This window comes from Elephas maximus, chromosome 2 (assembly GCF_024166365.1).
Source record: "Elephas maximus indicus isolate mEleMax1 chromosome 2, mEleMax1 primary haplotype, whole genome shotgun sequence".
Lineage (NCBI taxonomy): Eukaryota > Metazoa > Chordata > Mammalia > Proboscidea > Elephantidae > Elephas > Elephas maximus.
Genome location: NC_064820.1, coordinates 195,609,675 through 195,633,012, shown reverse-complemented (window position 1 = coordinate 195,633,012; position 23,338 = coordinate 195,609,675). Strand labels below are relative to the sequence as shown.

General features: G+C 45.1%; 1 protein-coding gene across 11 annotated transcripts in view; it reads right to left on the bottom strand.

Moving 5' to 3' along the window:
* HRH2 (histamine receptor H2) overlaps positions 1-23,338 on the bottom strand; it is a 75,560-nt gene that overhangs the window by 10,334 nt on the left and 41,888 nt on the right. For 2 of the 11 annotated variants that reach the window (XR_007516189.1, XR_007516188.1), the window contains exons 2-3: positions 17,612-17,747; positions 16,291-17,195 (exon numbers count right to left, since the gene is read on the bottom strand). The exons of 3 other annotated variants lie outside the window; for them this stretch is intronic. Coding sequence is in view for 1 of the 8 variants with exons in the window: in XM_049874359.1 (XP_049730316.1) it covers positions 8,147-8,153 (7 nt within the window). In the remaining 7 variants the exon portion in view is untranslated. Of the gene's footprint in view, positions 1-7,693; positions 8,154-16,290; positions 17,196-17,611; positions 17,748-23,338 lie in introns of those variants that run through there. 6 more of the 11 variants (XR_007516184.1, XR_007516186.1, XR_007516183.1 and 3 more) reach the window with 6 other exon arrangements.

The following is a 23,338-nucleotide window of genomic DNA, read 5'->3' as shown; positions in this document are numbered from 1 at the left end:
TCAACTTATTTGAGGAAAAATCAGATAAAAGAACTTAAAAAAATGAAGAAACCCTAAGAATTATGTGGAACTCTATCAAGAGAAATAACCTACAAGTGACTGGAGTACCAGAATGGGGTGGCGGGCGGGGGGGTGGGGGATAACAGAAAATAGAGAGAGAAATGTTGAAGATGTGTTGGCGGAAAACTTCCCTGATATCATGAAAGATGAGAAGATATCTATTCAAGCTCAATGAAACCCACACAAGGTAGATCCCCAAAGAAAGTCACCAAGACATATTATAATCACACTTGCCAAAACCAAAGATAAAGAGAGAATTTTATGAGCAACTAGAGATAAATGAAAAGTCGTCTACAAAGGAGAACCAATAAGACTAAGCTCTGACTACTCAGCAGAAACCATGCAGGCAAGAAGGCAACGAGATGACATACATAAAGCCTTGGAGGAAAAAAATTCCCAGCCAAGAATTATATATTCAGCAAAACTGTCTCCCAAATATGATGGTGAAATTAGGGCATTTCCAGATAAACAGAAGTTTATGGAATTGTAAAAACCAAACCAAAATTACAAGAAATACCAAAGGGAGTACTCCAGTTAAAAAATCAGTAACATCAGATAACAATCCAAGACTAGAACATAGGAAAGAGCAACAAGATATCAACCCAGATAGGGAAGTCACAAAAATAAATCAAAGCTAAAATGCTGAAAATAGGGAAAAAGAGACGTCAATATGTAAAAGATGACAACATTAAAACAAAAAAGAGGGACTGAATAATGTAGCCATAGATCTTTCATATGGAGAGGAAGTCAAGGTGATATAAAGAAATAAAAGGTTGGTTTAAATGTAGAAAAATACAGGTAAATATTAAGGTAACCACAAAGGAAACTAACAATACTCTGTTGCTGTCAATTCCGATTCATAGCGACCCTATAGGGCAGAGTAGAACTGCTCCATAGAGTTTCCAAGGAACACCTGGTGGATTTGAGCTGCTGATCTTTTGGTTAGCAGACATAGCTCTAAACCACTACACCACCAGGGTTTCCTCTAACAATCCTACACATCAAAATAAAAAAAAAAAAGAAAAACATAAAGACTCAGCAAATACAAAATCAACAGCAATGAAAAAGATGTAAAGAAAATACATACAGAAAAACAACTTAGCACAAAAAGTTAAGTGGAACAAAGAAACTGGCAACAACACACACACACACACACAATACATCAAAATGGCAGCACTAAACTCATAAAAAAAAAAACTCATACCGATCAATAATTATGCTGAAAGTAAATGGACTAAATGCACCAATAAAGAGAAAGAGAGTGGCACAATGGATTAAAAAAAAAAAAAAAAACACGATCCATGTATATACTGCCTACAAGAGACACACCTTAGACTGAAAGACACAAACAAACTGAAACTCAAAGGATGGAAAAAATATACCAAGCAAACAACAATCAAAAAAGAGCAGGAGACTTTAAAGTAAAATCCACCATAAAGGATAAGGAAGGACACTATGTAATGATTAAAGGGTCAATATACCTGATGGATGTAACCATAATAAATATTTATGCACCCAATGACAGGGCTCCAAAATACATAAAACAAAGTCTAACAACATTGAAGAGAGAAATAGAAATAAACAATAATATTAGGAGACTTTTTTTTTTTTAACACACCACTTTCGGTGAAGGACAGAACATCCAGAAAGAAGCTCGATAAAGAGACTAAAGATTTAAATACCACAATCAACCAACTCAGTCTCACAGACAGATACAGAACACTCCACCCAACAGCAGCCAAGTATACTTTCTTTTCCAACTCACATGGAACATTCTCCAGAATAGATCACATATTAGGCCACAAAGTAAGCCTTAAGAGAAGCCAAAATATGGAAATATTACAAAGCAGCTTTTCTGACCATAAAGCCATAAAAGTAGAAATCAATAACAGAAAAAACAAGGAAAAAAATCCAATACATGGAAACTGAAAAACACTTTGCTCAAAAACTGAGTTATAGAAGAAATTAAGGGTGGAATAAAGAAATTGACAGAATCAAATAAAAATGAAACCACATCATACCGGAACCTTTAGGACACAGCAAAAGCAGTGCTCAGAGGTCAATTTACAGCAATAAATGCACACATCCAAAAAGAAGAAAGGGCCAAAATCAAAACATTAACCCAAGAACTGGAACAAATAGAAAGAGAACAGCAAAAGAAGCCCTCGGGCACCAGAAGAAAGGAAATTTTAAATATTAGAGAAGAATTAAATGAAATAGAGAAAAGAGAAACAATTGAGTTAACTACACCAAAAGCTGGTTCTTTGAAAAGATCAACAAAATCTATAAACAACTGGCCAAACTGACAAAAGAAAAACAGGAGAGGAAGCAAATAACCCAAATAAGAAATGAGATGGGTGATACCACAGCAGACTGAACTGAAAGTAAAAGAATCATAACAGAATACTATGAAAAACTGTACTGCAACAAACTTGAAATCCTAGACGAAATGGACAAATTTTGAGAAACACACTACCTACCCAAACTAACACAAACAGAGGTAGAACAACTATAACAAGAGATCGAAAATGTAATTTAAAAACGCCTAACAACAACAAAAAAATCCCTGGCCCTGACGGATTCACTGGAGAATTCTACCAAACTTTCAGAGAAGAGTTAACAACACTACTACTAAAGGTATTTCAGAGCATAGGAAAGGATGGAATACTCCCAAACTCATTCTATGAAGCCAGCATAACCCTGATACCAAAACTGGGTAAAGACACCACAAAAGAAGAAAATTACAGATCAATACCCCTCATGAACATGGATACAAAAATCCTCAACAAAATTCTAGCGAACAGAATTCAACAACATAGCAAAAAAATGATTCACCATGACCAAGTAGGATTCATACCAAGTATGCAGGAGTGGCTCAACATTAGAAAAACAATCAATTTAATCCATTACATAAATAAAACAAATGACAAGAAGCACATGATCTTATTCTGCAACAATTGATGCAGAAAAGGCATTTGATAAAGTCCAACACCCATTCATGATAAAAACTCTCGACAAAATAGGAATAGAAGAGAAATTCCTCAATATAATTAAGGACGTTTATACAAAGCCAACAGCCAACATCATCCTAAATGGAGAGAGTTTGAAAGCATCCCCCTTGAGAATGGGAACCAGACAAAGATGCCCTTTATCACCGCTCTTATTCAACATTGTACTGGAGGTCCTAGCCAGAGTAATTAGGCAAGAAAAAGAAATAAAGGGCATCCAAATTGGTAAGGAGGAAGTAAAAGTATCCCTATTTGCAGGTGACATGATCTTATACACAAAAAAATCCCAAAGAATCCACAAGAAAACTACTGGAACTTATAGAAGATTTCAGCAAAGCATCAGGATACAAGATAAACATACAAACATCAGTTGGATTCCTCTACACCAAAAAAGAGAGCTTCAAAGAGGAAATCACCAAATCAATATCATTTACAATAGCCTCCAAGAAGATAAAACACTTAGGAATAAATCTAACCAGAGATGTAAAAGAACTATACAAAGAAAGCTGCAAGACAGTACTACAAGAAATCAAAAGAGACTTACTTAAGTGAAAAAGCATACCTTGCTCATGGGTAGGAAGACTCAACATTGTGAAAATGTCAATTCTACCCAAAGCGATCTACAGATACAATGCAATCCCAATGCAAATTCCAAAGACATTTTTTAATGAGATGGAGAAACAAATCACCAACTTTGTATGGAAAAGGAAGAGGCCCCAGACAACTAAAGCATTACTGAAAAAGAAGAACAAAGTGGGAGGCCTCACACACTACCTGATTTTAGAAGCTGTTATACTGCCACGGTAGTCAAAACAACCTGGTACAGGTACAACAACAGACACATAGATCAATGGAACAGAATTGAGAATCCAGATGTAAATGTACCCATCTATGAGCAGCTGATATTTGATAAAGCCTCAAAGTCTGTTAAATGGGGAAAAGACAGTCTTTTTAACAAATGTTGCTGGCATAACTGGATATCCGTCTGTAAAAAAATGAAATAAGACCCATACCTCACTCCATGCACAAAAACTAACTCAAAATGGATCAAAGACCTAAATATAAATTCTAAAATGATAAAGATCATGGAAGAAAAAATATGGAAAACGCTAGGAGCCCTAATACTTGGCATAAACAGCATACAAAACATTACTAACAACACACAAATACCAGAAGATAAACTAGATAACAGGGAGCTCCTAAAAATCAAACACTTATGGTCATCAAAAGACTTCACCAAAAGAGCAAAAAGACAACTTACAGGCTGGGAAAAAAATTTTGACTACGACATATCTGATTAGGGTCTGATTTCTAAAATCTACACAATACCGCAAAACTTCAACCACAAAGAGACAAACAACCCAATTAAATAATGGGCAAAGCATTCAGGTGGCTAACAGATACATGAAGAAATGCTCACGATCATTAGCCATTAGAGAAATGCAAATCGAAACTACAATGAGATATCATCTCACCCCAACAAGGCTGGCATTAATCCAAAAAACACAAAATAATAAATATTGGAGAAGTTGTGGGGAGACTAGAACACTTATACACTACTCGTGGGAATGTAAAGTGGTACAACCACTTTGGAAATCGATTTGGCACTTCCATAAAAACCTAGAAGTACAACCACCATATGATCCAGCAATCCCACTCCTTGGAATACATCCTAGAGAAATAAGAGCCGCCACAAGAATAGATATATGCACATCCATGTTCACTGCAGCACTGTTCACAATAGCAAAAAGATGGAAACAACCTAGGTGCCCATCTGTGGACAAATGGATAAACAAATTATTTTATATTCACACGATGGAATACTATGCGATAATAAAGAACAACGATGAATCCTCAAAACATCTCATAACATGGATGAACCTGGAAGTCATTATGCAGAGCAAAATTAGTCACAAAAGGACAAATACTGTATGACACTACTATTATAAGAACTCAAGAAAACGTTCAAACACAGAAGAAAACATTCTTTGACGGTTACATGGGTAGGGAGAGAGGGAGAGGGGAATTCACTAACTAGATAGTAGACAAGAATTATCTTAGGTGAAGGGAAGGACAACACACAATACAGAGGAAGTTAGCATCGTTGGACTAAATGAAAAGCTAAGAACTTTCCTGAATACAACCAAACACTTCGAGGGACAGTGTAGCAGGGTCAGGGGCCTGGGGACCATGGTTTCAGGGGACGTATAGGTCAACTGGCATAACAAAGTTTATCAAGAAAACGTTCTGCATCCCATTTTGGTGAGTGGCATCTGGGGTCTTAAAAGCTAGAGAGTGGCCATCTAAGATGCATCAATTGGTCCCAACCATCTGGAGCAAAAGAGGATGAAGAACACCAAAGACACAAGAAAAATATGAGCCCAAGAGACAAAAGGGGCCACGTAAACCAGACTCCATCAACCTAAGACCAGAAGAAATAGATGGTACTCTGCTACCACCAATAACCACCCTGACAGGGAACACAACAGGAAGTCCCTGATGGAGCAGGAGAAAATCGGGGTACAGAACTTAAATTCTGGTAAAAAGACCAGACTTAATGGTCTGACTGAGACTGGAGGAACCCCAGAAGACATGGCCCCCAAACTCCCTGTTAATCCAGAACTAAAACTGTTCCCAAAGCCAACTCTTTAGACGAAGAACAGACTGGACTATAAGACATAAAATACTTGTGAAGAGTGTGCTTCTTAGTTCAAATAGATACATGAGACTAAATGGGCAGCTCCTGTTTGGAGGTGAGATGAGAAGGCTGAAAGGGGAAGGAGCTGATTGAATGGACATGGGAAATTCGGGGTGGAAAGGAGGAATGCGTGGTCACATTATAGGAATAGCAACTAGTGTCACATAACAATGTGTGTGTAAATTTTTGCATGAGAAACTAACTTGACCTGTAAACTTTCGCCTTGAGCTCAATTAAAAAAAAAAAGAGAGAAGATTATGGTGTTGATGGTCTCTCACTATACCTCCCCATTTTACTGTTAGTGATTGGTTCCCTGGAAACCCTATGGGGCAGTTCTTTTCCATCCTGTAGGGTTGCTATGAGTTGGAATTGACTCGATGGCAAATTTTTTTTTAAATCACGTGTTTACCCTCTCCATATTACCACATAAAAGGCCCACCTCTCCCTTGGAAGGTGGGAACACTTGGTAGATTCCTCTCTGCCCTGTGTTTTCCCAGTTCACAAACTGTATCACCCTCAATAAATTTCTTTGCTTTTACTTTTACAGTAGTGAGCGTTCTTACTCTTCAACACTACTAATGTAAAGTGTTGTGGGTCAGACTCACCCAGTGCTGCCACAGAAGAAAGGCCTGGCCATCTGCTTCCATAAAGATGACAGTCAAGAAAGCCCTATGGGGCAGTCTACTCCGCACTCATGGGGTCACCATGAGTCGGAATCATTATTTATTTAGGTATCCAAGTCACAGGGGCACATTCCAGTGTAGCCATTCCTGGAGCCTGTGTGGCCCAAGCTCTCTTTGCAGGTTTGGCCAGCCTCTCCTTCCCCAGGGAACACTGTGCCCTCACCTTGACCTCAAGGGCATACCCCTGGCACTCCAGAGGTTCAGGTGTCCTTTTTCAGGTTAGCAGTGTACATATTTGACCAGGCAGGCAGGTATCTGCCCTTGGATTAATATTGCAGAGCCTGCTGCTCTGATAAAGTAACTCGCACTGAAATTTGTGACATTATCAAAGAAAAGCTAGCTCTAGGCTACAAAATAACTACCTCTCTTTCTAAAAATCACCTAAGATAATACTATTGCAGAAACATCACACGTTCATAGTAAAAAACGCAGAACATATAGATTAACAATAAGAAAATAAAAATCTCAAATAATTCCCCTACTCAGAGCTACCTGTCTTTGTCAGGTATTAGTTCAGTCCGTCTATATTTTTAAATGGTATACATCATATACTCAGAGAGGCTATCTATAAAACACATACGTTTGCTGTTGAGTCAATTTCAACTCATAGCAGCCCCATAGGGCAGGGCAGAACTGCCCCACAGGGTTTCCAAGGCTGTAGTCTTTATGAAAGCAAACTGCCACATCTTTCTCCCATGGAGTGACTGGTAGGTTCCAACTGCTGACCTTTTGGGTAGCAGTCAAGTGCTTTAACCACTGCGATACCAGGGCTCCTTATAAAGTACATATGCATGGTTTAAAAAATATCGAAAATAATACTTGTGTAAACACCTCTCAGGTTAAAAAAACAGAATTTACCGGTACCTGATTTGTGGCTGTGTGCCTTCCTCTTCCCCAGGAGTAACCACTACCCTGAATTTTGCGTTACCCATTGCTTTCTTTACAGTTTCAACAAATACTTGTATATCCCTAAACAATATATCCACCACCCATCTGTTAGTTTGTTGTACTGTGGTGACTTGAGTGTTGCTATGACGCTGGAAGCTATACCAGCAGTATTTCAAATACCAGTAGGGTAACCATGGTGGAGAGGTTTTAGCAGCGCTCTCAGGCTATGATGAACTTGGAAGAAAAAAACTGATGTTCTACTTTTTAGAGTCAGTCAATGAAAACCTAATTTAGATCATAAAATATTGTGGTATTTTGCTTACTTACTTTGGATGTGCCATCAAGAAGGGCTGATCACTGGAGAAGGACATTGTGGTTAGTAAAATGGAGGACAGAGAAGGCAAGGGAGACCCTCAATGAGATGGAGTGACCCAATAGCCCTAATGATGGACTCAAACATACTGTCTTAGCATCTAGTGCTGCTCTAACAGAAATACCACAAATAGATGGCTTTAACAAACAAAATTTTATTCTCTCAGTTTAGCTGGTTAGAAGCCTGAATTCAGGACGTCAACTCTAGGGGAAGGCTTTCTCTCTCTGTCTGCTCTGGGAGAAGGTCCTTGTCTCCTTTCAATATCTGCGGACCCGGTGTTCCTTGGAGATCTCCATGTGTCTTGGCATCAATCTTCTCGGGGGTCTAGGAAGATCTCAGTGCAGAGACCCCAGGTCCAAAGGACGTGCTCTGCTACCAGCTTTTCTTTCTTGGTGGTAGTGAGGTCCCTCCCTTCTCTGCTCACTTCTTTCTCTTTTTATCTTCTTAAAAAAAAAAAAATTTTTTTTCTGTAAGATGAAAGGTGTGACTCAAGCAAGGGCGTGACTTGAGTTACTCAAGTCTCATAACCCTGTGATTCAAGATATACCCCACACTGATCCTGCCTTATTAACATATAGAGGTTAGGATTTACAAGGTACCACAAAATGGAGGATAATTACATTAGGTCACAAAATGGAGGACAACCACACAATATTGGGAATCATGGCCTAGCCAAGTTGACATGTATTTTGGGGGGACACAATTCAATCCATGACACACGCCAATAATCATGAAGATGGCACAGGACCAGGCAACATTTCGTTCTGTTATATACAAGGTTACCATGAGTCAGAACCAACTCTATGGCAACTAATTACAACCACCTGTCGTTAATTTTCTAGTGCTGCTGTAACAGAAATACCACAAGTGGATGGCTTTAGCAAATAGGATTCTCTTACAGTTTAGGAGGCTAGAAGTTCAAATTCAGAGTGCCAGCTCCAGGGGAGGGCTTTCTCTCTCTGTTGGCGCTGGGGGAAGGTCTTTGCCATCAATCTTCCCCTGGTCTAGGAGCTTCTCAGCACAGGGACCCTGGGTCCAAAGGATGTGCTCTGCTCCCAGCACTTCTTTCTTGGTGGCATGAGGTCCTTCTCCTCTTTTATATCTCAGAAGAGATTGACTCAATAAAACCTAATCCTGTAGATTGAGTCCAGCCTCATTAACATAACTGCCTCTAATCCTGCCTCATTAACATCATAGAGGTTAGGATTTACAACCCATAGGATAATCGCATCAGATCCTAAAATGGTGGACAACCACACAATACTGTGAATCATGGCCTAGACACATTGACACACATTTCGGGGGGACACAATTCAATCCATGAGGCCACCTATTCACTGCTACTAGCCTGTAGGAGCCTTGTGGGCAGAAACTCTGGGAGAGGCAGTGAGAGGTGTTTGCCATTTCAACAAACACCTTCTCAGCATCAGCTGGCAGCTGGGGTGACGGGGGAAAAGTATGAGTCTTGGGACCAGAAGTCCTGTGTTCAGCTATAGGTTTCTTCATTGTCCTGCTGTTGGTCTCAGACAACTCCATCTCCCTTCCTAAGCCTCTCTCTTCATCTGTCAAAAGGGGATCATCCAAGGAAAAGGCTGTTGAAGCCATGAGATGAGACAGGAGAATAGAACTATTTTGAAATTTCCAAGGGATTCTCCTGCAATGGGCAGAGCCACTAGGTGCTTTGCCCATAAGAGTCCTCAAAGAACTGATGGTGGGCAGGAATGTGCTGAGGGTCTGGACTGACCCCTGTACTCAGGCCATTGCTTATCCTGCGCCCACAACATGAAGAGAACCCAGAGCACCAATCTGGCCTACATTTTGGAAACTGGGTCACAAGGAAGTCTTCTCACCTTTATGAGGAAGTGGGAGTAGAGGAGGTTTGAGTGGGGAAGTGGGTGGCTCAGGCCCTTGGAGCCATCCACAACCCACATGCTGTCTTTCCCACAGCCTTCAGTGCCCACCAAAATCCGGGACAACCCTCTTCTCTAGGCCAGGCCCAACTGTGGGTTGTTTTAAAATAAGCCATGAGGTGGCACTTCCAGAACACCAAGTTGGCCAAGGACCAGGCAGAATGTTGTCTTCCTGCCCCTTCATTTTCTGCCACAAACCAGTACTACCCATTATGGAGAATTTACTGAACTTCTGCCCTCTGCTCATGAAAGGAATTTTTGTTCTCATGGCCCTTTCACAATTTCCTGGAAGTAAACACAGAGGGTTCGGCCATCATCAGAATCCCTGGGCGGTACAAATTGTTAACACAATCGACTACTAACTGAAAAGGTGGAAGGTTGGAACCCACCCAGAGGCACCTGGGAAGAAAGGCCTGGCAATCTTCTTCTGAAAAATAAGCTATTGAAAGTTCTGTGGAGCACAGTTCTACTCTGAGGTTGCCATGAATCAGAATCCACTCGACAGCAACTAGTTGCCCACCATCAGAGTCTGACTGGCAGGGGCGACACCCAATCGTAAATCCATAGAGCTGCGTGAGTGGGTGGTTGGCTTTTTGCAAGCTAATGTGAGCCTGGGCAGAGACTTTCTGTAGGAGCTTTGCAAACACTCTGGGTTCGCTTTTGTACCAAATAAGGTTGAAATTATCCAAGAAAGCCAATCCTAGAACTTCTTTGGGACTTAACGAGATTAAAAAAAAACCAAAAACTCGATGCTGTTGAGTAGATTCCAACTCATAGAGACCCTATAGGACAGAGTAGAACTTCCCACAGAGTTTCCAAGGAGCACCTGGTGGATTTGAACTGCTGAACTTTCGGTTAGCAGCCTTAGCACATAACCACTACGCCACCAAGGTTTCTCTAATGAGATTAGGAGGTAACAAGCACAAATGATTAATCCTTTTTTCTTTTTTTTCCCTTGGTAAAGGAAATACATGATGCAGGTCAGGGGGCTGTAGGCCCATAAAGGGGATTTTGATTAGGAACCTCCCAGGACACACATTTCTAAACACTGGTGGGTCACAGCTGGGGCCAAATGGGAGCTTGCTGAGGGAAGGCTTGGCTATGGCTCCAGCACTTTCCATGGGGCTGGCAGGGAGCAGGACGTGTGAATTATGCCGGTGACGTGAATGAATGGATGATTGGCAAGAACGAGCATCGACCGGGTGTGCACGTGGTGCCTCCTGGGCCAGGTGCTCTGCAGCCCTTTTCCTATTTAATCTCCCATGGTCACATACGGTAAGTACAAGAAATAAGTTGCTGTGGAATTGATTCTGATTCATGATGACTCCATGTATGTCTGTAGGGTTTTCAGTGGCTGATTCTTTGGAAGTAGGTCTCCAGGTCTTTTTTTTCTGAGGCACCTCTGGGTGGATTTGAACCCCCAAACTTTCAGTTAGCAGCCAAGCATCACCCAGGGACTCCAAGGTAAGTATAACCCACTTGTCAATTCCGACTTATGGTGACCCCATGTGTTACCGCGTAGAACCGAACGCCATAGGATTTTCTTGGCTGTAATTTTTATGGAAGCAGATCTCCAGGCCTTTCTTCCATGGCACCACTGGGTGGGTTTGAAATGCTAACCTTCCAGTTAGTAGCCAACAGCGAACTGTTTGAGCCACTCAGGGATTCCAAGGTAAATACACGTGTCCCCATTTCACAGACCAGGAAACTGAGGCTCCGGGTTGGTTGGTGATTGATGCCCCCAGGTCACTCACTGGCAGAGCTCAAATTTAAATCCATAACTGTCCAAAGCTCCTTTCCTTCCCACTATGCTATGCTGCTTCCTGTGGGGCAGACAAAATGAATTTGACAAAACGGTACTGGGCAACCAGTACGTGTGGAATACTGTGGGAGATGTGGGATGATCAGGACAGGGTCTCAGGTAACTTAGTGATCTTACATACAAGTCATAGCAGTGTAGAAGCAAAACTACACGGGTGTGCATGAGCATACGTGGGCTTGAGGGTGTACTTGTTAGTGTGTGTATGTGAGTGTGTGCAAACATGTCTGTGAGCACACAGGGCTGTGAGTATGCGTGAGTGCCTGAGTGTGTGTATGTGTGTGAGTGCGCACATGCACCTGGACGTGAGTGTGTGTGTAATTTGTGTGAGTGTGTGTGTGATCTGTGTGAGTGTGTGAGTAGGACTGTGTAGTACAGATGGTATTTGTTTCTGGGAATCAGGGAGGCTACATGGAGTAGGTGCCATGTGAATTGGGCCTGGAGCAATGGGAGGAAATACAACAGGGGTGTTTGGGGAGGCAGGGAACTTTCCTCTGGCAGAGGGAATGGCAAGAGCTGTGGATTGTGCACTGGGGATGGGGAATGGTCTAGTTCAGCAGGAGAAAGGAGAATGGGGATGAAGTGGGAGAGGAGAGGAGAAAGGGACTCTGTAGCCAGAATGTGAGGGTCAGGATGAGGCATTTGGATATAATCTGGCAGGTACTGGAGAGCTATAGAAAGATTTGGAGCAGAGGAGTATTAGGAACTGACAGAGGAATGGCCTCAGCCTGTGGCCTAGACTGGCCCTGCCCCAAGATTTTACTATTTCATGGGTCAGTGACATTGCACCTACACGCATGGGCAGTGGGTGCCTGATGGGGGGGAGTGTGCCCCCCTGGCGAAGCATTCACACGCCACTGGGAGGGCCAAAGCCACAAAGGAGTGTGTCTGAGCAATTCTCATGGGCGTCCGTTTTAAGGCCTTCAGGCAAAATGCGTGACTCAACACTCACCTTGAGCACTTAGTCTGTGATTGACCTGTGACCCTCCCCACAGCCCTGCTAGATGGGCCCTCAGAGGGGCCATGTGACCTGACCAAGGTCACAGAGCTGGTGGGTGGAGTGATGGGGGCTCCACACTGCAAAAAGAATGTCCAAAGCCTGTGCTCAACAACGAAATGGGAACTGTCATCCACAGAGCTCTTACTGCACGCTGGGCCTGGCTCTAAGCCTTCTGCATGTATCGACCCAGTTAATCCTCACATCAACCCAGTGGGGTAGGTACTATTATTTTTCCCATTTTGTGAAGGAGGAAACTAAGGCCCATAGAGGTTAGGTAACTTGCCACATAGCTAGTAAGCAGTGCTGGGTATGTTATAGCATGTTGGGCATAAAGGGGAAGTCAAGACATGAGGAGCCCTACTTCCCGCTCAGACCCTCCCCCAGCTTTACGTCATCCACTTCCTGCCGCTGAACAAGGACTGCAGGATAGAAAAATGGTGACAGCATTCAAGAGTCAAGCATTTAATGTCCATGATTTCATTTAACTTTCACGACATCCATGTGAAACATGTACGTGTGTAAGCATGTGTGTCTGTATATCTTTGTGTGTGTATATATGTGTGTATGTGTGATGCATGTCTATGTGTCATGGGTTGAATTGTGCCCCCCAAAATATATGTCAACTTGGCTAGGCCATGATTCCTAGTATTGTGTGGTTGTCCTCAATTTTGTGATCTGATGTCAGACCCTTGCCCGTGCCCAAGTCTGCCCGACTGCAAAGCTGGAGGTACCCCTGCCCACCTTCATCTTACAACAGACACAAGGGCGCTCAGAGGAGGACCGGCAGTGGTCCGGCACCTCTTCAGAGTTTGGGTCACACTCAGGTCTCCCAGGTCCCCACCCTGTGTTTACCCCACCCAGTTGCTTGAACCCTCCAGTAACGGCCATTTGAGACTGGCTGGCTTGACCAATCCTCTCCTGGAAGCTGTGGAATGTTTTTGCAAATTCAAGGTCATCCAAAGCTCCTGCCCACTCAGGCAGTGGGTGCTTATCAAAAAGAACCCAGGGTGCAGGAGGCAATTCGTAAAGTCATTTCCCATCACTCATCACACTCCATTCCGGGAGGCAGGCAGTGCCACGCCCAACTCATAGATGTGGAAACTAAGGTTCAGAGGGGTCCACCATTTGCCCAAAGTCATCCAGCTGTGGATGGCGGAGCTGGGAATTGCCTGTTGGATGCTACGTTTGAGCTTAGCTCCCAGGAGCCCCTTCTCTTGGTGGTTTACACCCCCGCCCTCAAGCAGCCAGCCTCCCGGCACTTCCAGGACCCTGCAGCTGACACATCTTCAAGGAAGTGAAGCCCTCAGATGTAGCTGACAGCTGGGCATCCTGCACAGCCTGCTAGAGAACAGCAAGGCAAAGTGCAACTAAGGGCTAAAATATCCCTCCCCTCTAGACAGTAATTCTGTTTCCAGAAACTCAATTTTTAGGGAAATAACCTAAAAGAAACAAAATGTTTCATGCACGAAGATGTTTATCAGACGGTTGCTTATAATAGCAAAAACTTGGAAGCAATGGCCAAGTACAATAATAGGGAGACATTTCTGCCAGTCACAGGGCTCCTCCATGCACCCCACCCCAACACCATCAAACTACTACAAGCTAGCAATCACTGCGGGCAGTTTTCTAGGGGCTTTATGTTTACTCCCTCTTTTAATCCGTACAGTGGCTTTTTGAAATGAGTACTGGTAATATGGGGGCAGTGGTGGTTCAGGGGTAGAATTCTCCCCTTCCATGCAGGCGACTTGGGTTTGATTCCCTGCCAACGTACCTCACGTGCAGCCACCACCTGTCTATCAGTGGAGGCTGACAGGTTCATCCCTTTCTGGGCACTTGTCACATGTCTGTACTCATATCCCTCTTCCCTGGCTCCTTGGTCAGGCCCTGCACCTTGTCTAGAATGGGTGTTTGGTGAAGGACCACCGAATGAATAAGGCAAGGGAGGACTTAGCAGCCACTACAATGAGAGAGAGGCCAGCTGCTCAGGAAATAGCACAAGATTGTGTGGGCCCTCCATCACCATGGTATTAAGACAGGAAGGGAGTCTAGAGCATGCCCTCAAGGGTGGTGTAACGTGCTGCTATGAATTGAATGGTGTTCCCCCAAATCATACGTTAAGTCCTAATCCCTGTACCTCTGCATGTGACCTTGTTTGGAAATAGGGTCTTTGTGGAGGTTATCAGTTAAGTTTACCCAAGGTCATAATGAAATAGGGTAGGTTCTAATCACCATCTGAGTTGTGTCCTCATAAAAGTGGAGAGGAGACACAGACATAGAGAGACACAGAGGGAAGATGGCCATGAGAAGACAGAGGCAAAGACTGGAGTGATTTATTTACAAGACAAAAAAACATTAAGGATCACCTGCTGTCACCAGAAGCTACGAGAGAGGCATGGAATAGTTTCTCCCTTAGAGGACTCAGAAGGAATCAACATGGCTGACACCCTGATCTTGGAGTCCCAGCCTCCAGAACCGGAAGAATAAATTTCTGTTCTTATAAGCCACCCAATATGTAGTACTCTGTGTGGCAGTCCTAGGAAACAAATACAGTGGCAACAGGAATGGGTTTTCTCTTTGACTTTCAATTTTAGATTCTGTTCCAACAATAATTAAATATTTATAAGCATTCTGTGTCCCTCGAGTACATCTGGCTAGGGGAAGTCCTCTGGGCATTGGGGATGGACACCCACCCTGACTGGCATGAAGAAAAAGGACCAAGTCTCACCCACGGACCCGTGATACCCAAAGCCTGCAGGACCCCTCCCTCATGCTGCAACTTTCCTGCACTGATGAGAGGCAGAGATCCAGGCAGAACCAAAGGTTTGGCAGCTAGCACCAGCTGCCTCTTCTCAGCAGTTGGGACAACCCAGCACTTTCCCATAGCTGGGCAGGAAGAGGGTGGCTCCTTCCAGCCCAGGACAGTTTCAGCAACTGTGTACCCCCGGCATGGGTGTGGAGCTCCAGGCCCAGCAGATTTCAGATACACCTCCATCCCTGCCTCCTGCCCCCCCACCACACTGACCACAAACAGCCACTGTATATAATGAACACCAAACCCACTGCCGTCGAGTCGATTCTGACTCATAGCGACCCTATACCAGTCTCCTCCAAACAGAAAGTGACTCCCTCCTGTTTCTGCAGGGGCAGTGACAGTCACCAGATATCAGCTTTCTTATAGATGAGAAAACTGAGGCTCAGAGAGGGACGTGATCTTCTCAAGGTCACACAGCAGTCAGCGGCAGAGGCAGTGAACAGCCCACTCTGCTTGGTTCCCCAGGTCAGGGTCTCCCACAGACTCGCCCTGCACCTCCCTTGCATCCTGCCAATTCTTGCCCCTGCACCAGCAGCTTTGAGTTGTGACAAGTACATGTTCTACTGAATTTCCTCCGCAGTCAGAGCGACTCATTAATATGGAAAACACGTTCCTCACTGCCCTTGCCAGAAGATTCTTGACACAAACACTCTTGGGGTTTTGCATAATTTCTATCCCTTGCTAAGCATTCGTACAAAGTGGGAGTTGGAATGGTCCCTTGAGACTGGTCCAAGCCCCCCATTTTCAGATGAGAGACACGAGGCCCAAGGTCAGGACCTGACTTGAAATATTCAGTGGCACAGCTGAGACATTAAACAACAAAGTTGGCCCTGAACATTTCAGTTGTTCCTTTGAAAGGGGCTAAAAGAAAAAGTAGAAGCTACCACTCACTAAGTACCTACTCTGTGCTTGGTGCTTTACACAAATTGCTTTTAAGCCTCATCACAACCCTCACAGGGAGGGATTCCTATTCTCATTTTTCGATGAGCAAGCTGAGGCTCAGAGAGGGCAAGCCACCTGCCTAAGGTCATAGAGCCAATAAGTGCTGGGGCTGGAACTGGAGCCCAATTCTTTCTACTACACCAGCATTGGCAAACTATAGCTTGTGGGCCAAATCCAGCTACCATCTGTTTTTGTTGAAGTGGTTGAAAGAAGAAAGTAAAAAGAACTCATGACTCATGAAAATGATATGAAATTCAAATTGCAGTGTCCATAAATAAAGTTTTATTGGAACTTGGCCACCGTCATTCTTTTCTGTATCATCTATGGCTGCTTTAGCGTTACATTGGGAGTTGAGTAGTCAGGACAGAGACCATACAGTCTGAAAACAAAAACAAACCAAACCCGTTGCCATTGAGTCAATTCCAACTCATAGCGGGCCCATAGGACAGAGTAGAACTGCCCCATAGGGTTTCCAAGGAGCACCTGGTGGATTCGAACTGCTGACTTTTTGGTTAGCAGCCATAGCTCTTAACCACTGTGCCACCAGGGTTTCCATATGGTTTGAAGAACTAAAAATATTTACAACCTGGCTCTTTGCAGAAAAACCTTGCCGACCCTGCCCTACAAAGTGGCATCCCCCACAAGGCCCATGGGGAAAGTACAGTTGCACAGGATGTTCACTGCCCAAGGGAATCAGACCAACAAGGTACGTAAGGGATGAAATCCAGCCCTCCGTCTGCTTGCCAATCTGTGTGCCCTGGGGTGGGTGCCCTGGAGGAAGAGACCTTTCCTAACTTGTTCTAGAGTGTGCACCTTTTTCTTATGGTTACAACAATACTAGGAGCAGTGGCGGCCCAGTGGTAGAATTCTCGCCTTCCATGTGGGACACTTGAGTGTGATTCCCAGCCAATGCACCTCATTGATTCCTAGCCATTGGCTCCTCTGTCAGTGGAGGCTTGTGTGTTGCTAGGTTGTTGAACAGGTCTCAGTGGAGCTTCCAGACTAAGAAAGAAAGAAAGAAAGTCCTCACAATCTACTCCCCAAAATCAGCCAGTGAAAAACCTACGAATCACAACGGTTCGATCTGCAATTGGTCATGGGGATGTTGTGCATGGGGTCACCATGAGACAAGGGCCAACCTGAAGGCAGGTAACAGTAACAGCAGCAACAATGATACCAGCAGTGGCCCTGAAGGTACACTTGACCTTTCCTCCCCATCCCAGCCCCAGGGACAGCGGCACTTCAGCAAGCCCTGCGTCAGACCTGTGTCAGAAGGAGCCAGGAGGTATAGATCAGGGAGAGGGCAGCGGCAGGGGTCTGTAACAGGCCAGAGGGAAGAAGGGGACTTCGCACAGGTACAAATGGGGCCTTCAGCTCACTTCAAAGGCACAATCTGCAAACAGTAAATGACACTCTACCTTTCAAGTGACTCCTGGGGGGCCGCAGTTTATTCTCCTTGACCTTTGAGGCTGTAAAGTGCTTCCCGCCTCCTCTCCCTCTGTCTCCTTCACCTGACTTCCTCTCCGGGGGTGAGGGTCTCACTCCCCAAACTCTCTGAAGAGACAGAAGATGGAAAGGATTAACTCCCGCTGCTGCCCCCACTCTGCTTGGCAGCCATGCAGAAGTGCAGCCCCGCAGCTGAGAGTGGGTGCTCTATGCCCACCTGGGCAGGAGGGAGGAGCCTGGGCCACCGGGATGGACCATGACCAGGCTCAAGCCTGGAGTTCTCCACCCAGGGCCCACAAATGGCCCAGAGCCGCCATAGAGCCCAAGCACTGGGTGAAGGAGAAATGGAACACTGGATGGAAGGAAGAGGAGGAAAGAGAGGGGTGGGAAAGAACACATAGAAAAAGATAAAAGAAAGAAATGAAGGAAGAAAAGACAGAATTGAAAACATTATGTTAAGTGAAACAAGCTGGGCACAAAAGACTACACGTTATACAAAATATCCAGAATAGGGAAATCTATAAAGACAGGAAGTAGATTAACGGTTGCCTAGGGCTTGCGGGGAGCCCTGGTGGTGCAGTGGTTGGCAAAAGGTTGGCAGTCTGAATCCACCAGCCGCTCCCTGGCAACTCTATAGAGCAGTTTCACTCGGTCCTGTGAGATTGCTATGAGTTGGAATCGGCTCAAGGGCAATGGGGTTTTTTTGGTTTTGAGGGCTTGGGGTGAGAAGCCCTGTTGGCAATACAGTTAAGCGCTCAGCTGCTAACCAAAAGGTTGGCGGTTCGAACCCACAAGACACTCTACAGGAAAAAAGACCTCGTGATCTGCTCCCATAAAGATTACAGCCTAGGACATACTACAGGCAATTCTACCCGGTCGTGTAGGGTTGCTATGAGTAGGAATCTACTTGATGGCACACAACAACAGGGCTTGGGAAGACTAGGGGTAGAGGAGTGATCACTAAAGGGAAGGGGTTTCTTTTTGGGGTGATGAAAATATTCTAAAATTGACTGCGGCAATGGTTGCAAAATTCTGAATTTACAAAAAAACCACTGAATTATATACTTTAAATATGTGAATTGTAAGGAATGTGCTATATATCTCGATAAAGCTGTTACAAAAGAGAGAGGAAGAAGATCAAAAGTGAAAGAAAAACAGACAAAACAAGAGGAAAGCAGGAGAGAAAGATACGGCTGTTGAAGAAGGAAAACCCACATTTGTTAAAGTGCCTGCCACATGCCAGGAGTCATGCTGAGTACCTGTACCCTTTCACATTGTTCTTACAATTTTGCTGTGTTAGCACAGCCATCCTCACTGTTTACGGATTCCATATATTAGAATTTGCCAACTCACTAAAATTTATTTGTAACCACTTTCCCAGTCATTCCTGGACATGTGCAGAGCGGCTAAAAATTTGAGTTGCCCGACGCCTGTGTTCCCAGCTGATGTCGAACAAGGCGAAGCTGTCTTCTTGTTTCAGCTCTCATACTGTAAACAAGTGTTCTTTTCATGGTCTATTTAGTGGCACACTTTTCTCATTTTTGAACTTTTTCTTGGTGATTTTGCTATTTCAAATGGCCCCCAAGTATACTTCTGAAGTGCTTCCTAGTGTTACTAAACACAAGAAGACTCTAATGGGCCTTATGGAGAAAATATGTGTGTTGGATAAGCTTTGCTCAGGCCTGAGTTATAGTACTGTTGGCTGTGAGTTCAATGTCAGTGAATTAAAAAAATATATAAATATGGCATCTTTAAAACAGAAACACACATAAAACAAGGTTATGTATTGATTAGTTGATGAAAATATTGTGAACAGAGGCTTGCAGGAACCTGAGAATAGATGCCTTTATTCATTCAACAAATATTACTGAGGCTATTATGTGCTAGGAGTCCCTGGGTGCTGCAAATGGTTAATGCACTTGGCTGCTAACCACAAGACTGGCAGTTTGAATCACTCAGAGGAACCTCAGAGCAAAGTCCTGGTCATCTACTTCTAAAAAAATCAGCCACTGAAAGCCTATGGAGTACAGTTCTACTCTGGCACACACGAGGTCATCATGTGTTGGGACTGATCGACAGCAGTTAACAACAATGTGCTGGGTGCTAGGGACACAACACACTGTACAGTAGGGGCATGGACCTGTCCCCCGGGAACTTTTGGCTTCAGGGGAGCAGACATTAAACAAATCGAAAGCATCATAACAAGTTGGTTTAAGAGGATAAGGGTGGTAATCAAAAGAGAAGAGGATCAAGGATGTAACACTGGAGCTGAAGGGATGTGAGCCAGACAGAAAAGGGGGTAAGAAGAGGATCCCAGGGCTGAGGGAAGAGCCATGAGGTGGGACATGTGGTCAGTGACGTAGGCCAGAGGGGTGTGAGAGGAGGTTGGGGCAGTGGTAGGAACCAGGTGGTGCAGGGCCTTGGAGGCTGCCATATGGACTTGACATCTTATTCCACCGGGGGCAGTGATGGTTCAGTGGTAGAATTCTTGTCTTCCATGTGAGAGACCCAGGTTTGATTCTCAGCCAATGCATTTCATGAATAGCTGACACCCAACTGTCAATGGAGGTTTGTGTGTTGCTATGATCCTGAACAGTTTTCAGCGGAGCTTCCAGACTAAGACAGACTAGGAAGAAAGGCCTGGGGATCTACTTCTGAAAAGTCAGCTAATGAAAATCCTATGGATCACAATGGTCTGATCCCCTGTGCATGAGACAAGGCAGCTAACTGCATTTTATTCCAAAAGGAACAGCTTGGGTGGAGTATAATGCCATTTCCATTCAGAAAAGTTTTCTCTGGCTGTAGAAGGAAGGAGAACACATGTGAGGGGGCCGTGGGGAGGAGAGCTTGATGGAAGCGGTGGGGAGCCCTGACCTCCATTTGCACCCCTTCCTACAGAGGTTGTTCTAAGTCATTCTACGGCTCTCCTGAAATCCAGACCTCCAGGCACCTGAGAGTATCACAGCCCCAAGCACAGGAATGAGGGAGTGCCACGCCCAGAGAGAGACCCTTGATACCCAGGTGCTTATGAATACTATCTTCCACCTTGGGAGATAATCCAGAAAGCAAGTGAGTGGGTGGAAAAGGGGCCCAAATAGCCCTGGGCAGGTTCCAGAGAAATGGGTTCTACTCCCAGCCCCACCCCAGTTTGCTGTGCGCTTTAGACAGGGCACTTGCCACCTTGTGCCTTGGCTTTCCCATCTGGTATCTGTTGTGACTAGTACTGGGATGAAAGTCAAAAATAAGTTCAAGTTCAGGCAGGTGTTCATCCTAAAAGGAGCTCAGGCATAGGACTTAGATATGCTTGGGCTCAAATCCTAGCTCTGCCTTGTACGAGGCTGTGTGGCCTGGAGCTGTTTACTTTGCTTCTGGGAGCCCAGTGCTGGTCTGGGGACCACACTTTGAGAACCACCACCCTAGTATACAATTCTATGAGAGGAGGGCCTCTGCTTTGCTCCCCACCATGTGTCTGTCAGTTCGTGTTGCTGTGATGCTAGAAGCTAAGTCACTGGTATTTCAAATACCAGCAGGGTCACCCACGATGGACAGGTTTCAGCAGACCTTCCAGACTAGAGAGATGACGAAGAAAGGCCTAGGGACCTACTTCAGAAAATTAGCCAGTGAAAACCCTATGGATCACAATGGAATATTGTCCAATATAGTGCCGGAAGGTGAGTCCCCTAAACTGGTAGGTACTCAAAATACACAGTGGCTGCAACAATGGACTCAAGCAAGCCGATGATCATGAAGACAGAGCAGGACCAGGCAATGTCTTGTTCTATTGTACATTAGGTTCTCAACTAAGAACACATCCCAGATAGTGCTGGCATATAGGAAGTCCTTGATGAGTGCTTTAGAATGAATCAACTCTGAGTGGCTTATTTTGTCTGGGGCAGAGGGTGGTGGAGGGTAAGCCTGGGCCTGCCTATGGTGACAGGAAATGGAGCAGGAGGTGGCCAGGGACGGAATCATGAAGGGCCTCTAATGCCAGGCTAAGGCATCGGAACTTGCAGTTGGCTAAAAATGACCACCAAAGATATCCACGTCCCAATCTACAGAGTGAAGGTTACTTTGTAGATGTGATTAAGTTAAGGAACTCTGGAGATGGAGATATTATCCTGGGCCCTTCCTGTAATCATGTGTATCCTCAAAAGAGGGGGGCAGAGGGAGATTTGGCTACACAGGAGGAGATATAAGGACAGAATTATGAGGTTGGAGCGATACCAGGAAGGAGCAGTGAGCCAAGGAATGTGGGCAGCATCTAGAAGTTGGAAAAGACTAGAGAATGGAATCTCCCCTGAAGCCTCCAGAAGGAATACAGCCCTGCCTGCACCTTGACTTTAGACTTCTGGCTCCAGAACCATGAGAGAATGAATGTGTGCCGTTTTAAGTCCTAGGACACTAATTACAGCCCTGGGTGGTACAAAGAGTTAGCGCTCTAGGCTGCTAACTGAAAGGTAGGAGGTTTGAGTCCACCCTGAGGTGCTTCAGAAGAAAGGCCTGGCTATCTAAAAACTATTTCTGAAAAATCAGCCATTGAAAACTTATGGGTCACAGTTCTACTCTGACACACATGGGGTCATCATTAGTTGGAGTCGACTCCATGGCAATGGTTGGGACACGAACACAGGACTGTACCCAGTGGCCAAGGAAGCCATGAAGGTCATACAGCAGGGGTGACTCAGTGAGATCTGTGCTTTAGAAAACTCACGGAGTGAAGGAGCAGAAGGGATGAGGCTGGGGGCAGAGGAGTGAGTGAGGAGGCTGGTGAGGCTGTCCGCGGTCAAACGAAGATGCAGCACTAGTGGTCAAGGAGGGGGCAGACAGAGCGTCATTTAGGGGAAGATTCACAGGAATGTGGTTGCTAGTTGGCTTCGGGAAGGGAAGGGAGGATGGGCCAGCTAGGCCACCTTCTTGCCTGGAGCCCCTACTCTACCCGAGGCAGATCTGATCTGTCCCCCCCAGAATTCTCAGCTCAGGCAGACACACCACCCCTGGCAGTGATAAGGGTTCTGGGACAGAGAACAAGGTGAGCTGGCAGTGAGCTGGGAAGCTGGGAGCCAACCTTATCCAGGGATGTACTCACCCACAGCCTCAGGGGAAAATCAACCTGGGACTGTTCTGGTTCTGGGCCTCCTGTACCCCCCATGCTCAACCGTGGTGAGAGGCCCTTGGGGTTGACTGGTAATCCCATCCTTCTCTGCCAACCCCCCTGGTGCCTGCTCCTGGGGTCTGGAGGAGAGCCTGCTGCAGATAGACATAAGCGTGTGCTCTGGTCCTGGCTCTGCAGCTGGTGTGTGACCTGGTGGGTGCTGCTCTTCTGCGGGCCTTGGTTTCTTCACAGTCCTGCTCCCCACCTCACTCAGGGCTGTCCATTGATAACAAAGCTGCTATTGCTGCTCAAAACCTGGCTTTGGGTTACTTACAAGCTTGTGTCACTTGGGGGCAAGTTACTTCATTTCTCTGAGCCTTAGTTTCCCATCTGCAGAGGGGGGATGAAACAAGTACCTACTTCACAGGGCTGTGCTGAAAACGAAATGAGGCCATGAGTCTCAGGGTCTAGCATCACCCTGGATGAACAGGTCTTGTTCTTCATTTAAGGCCCAGGGATCCGCTCTCTGTGCCAAGTGTGGCCTCATCTGAGTGCCTGGGACACTGGGTTTCAATCCTTAGCTCAGGCTGCACTGCACCGTGACCTG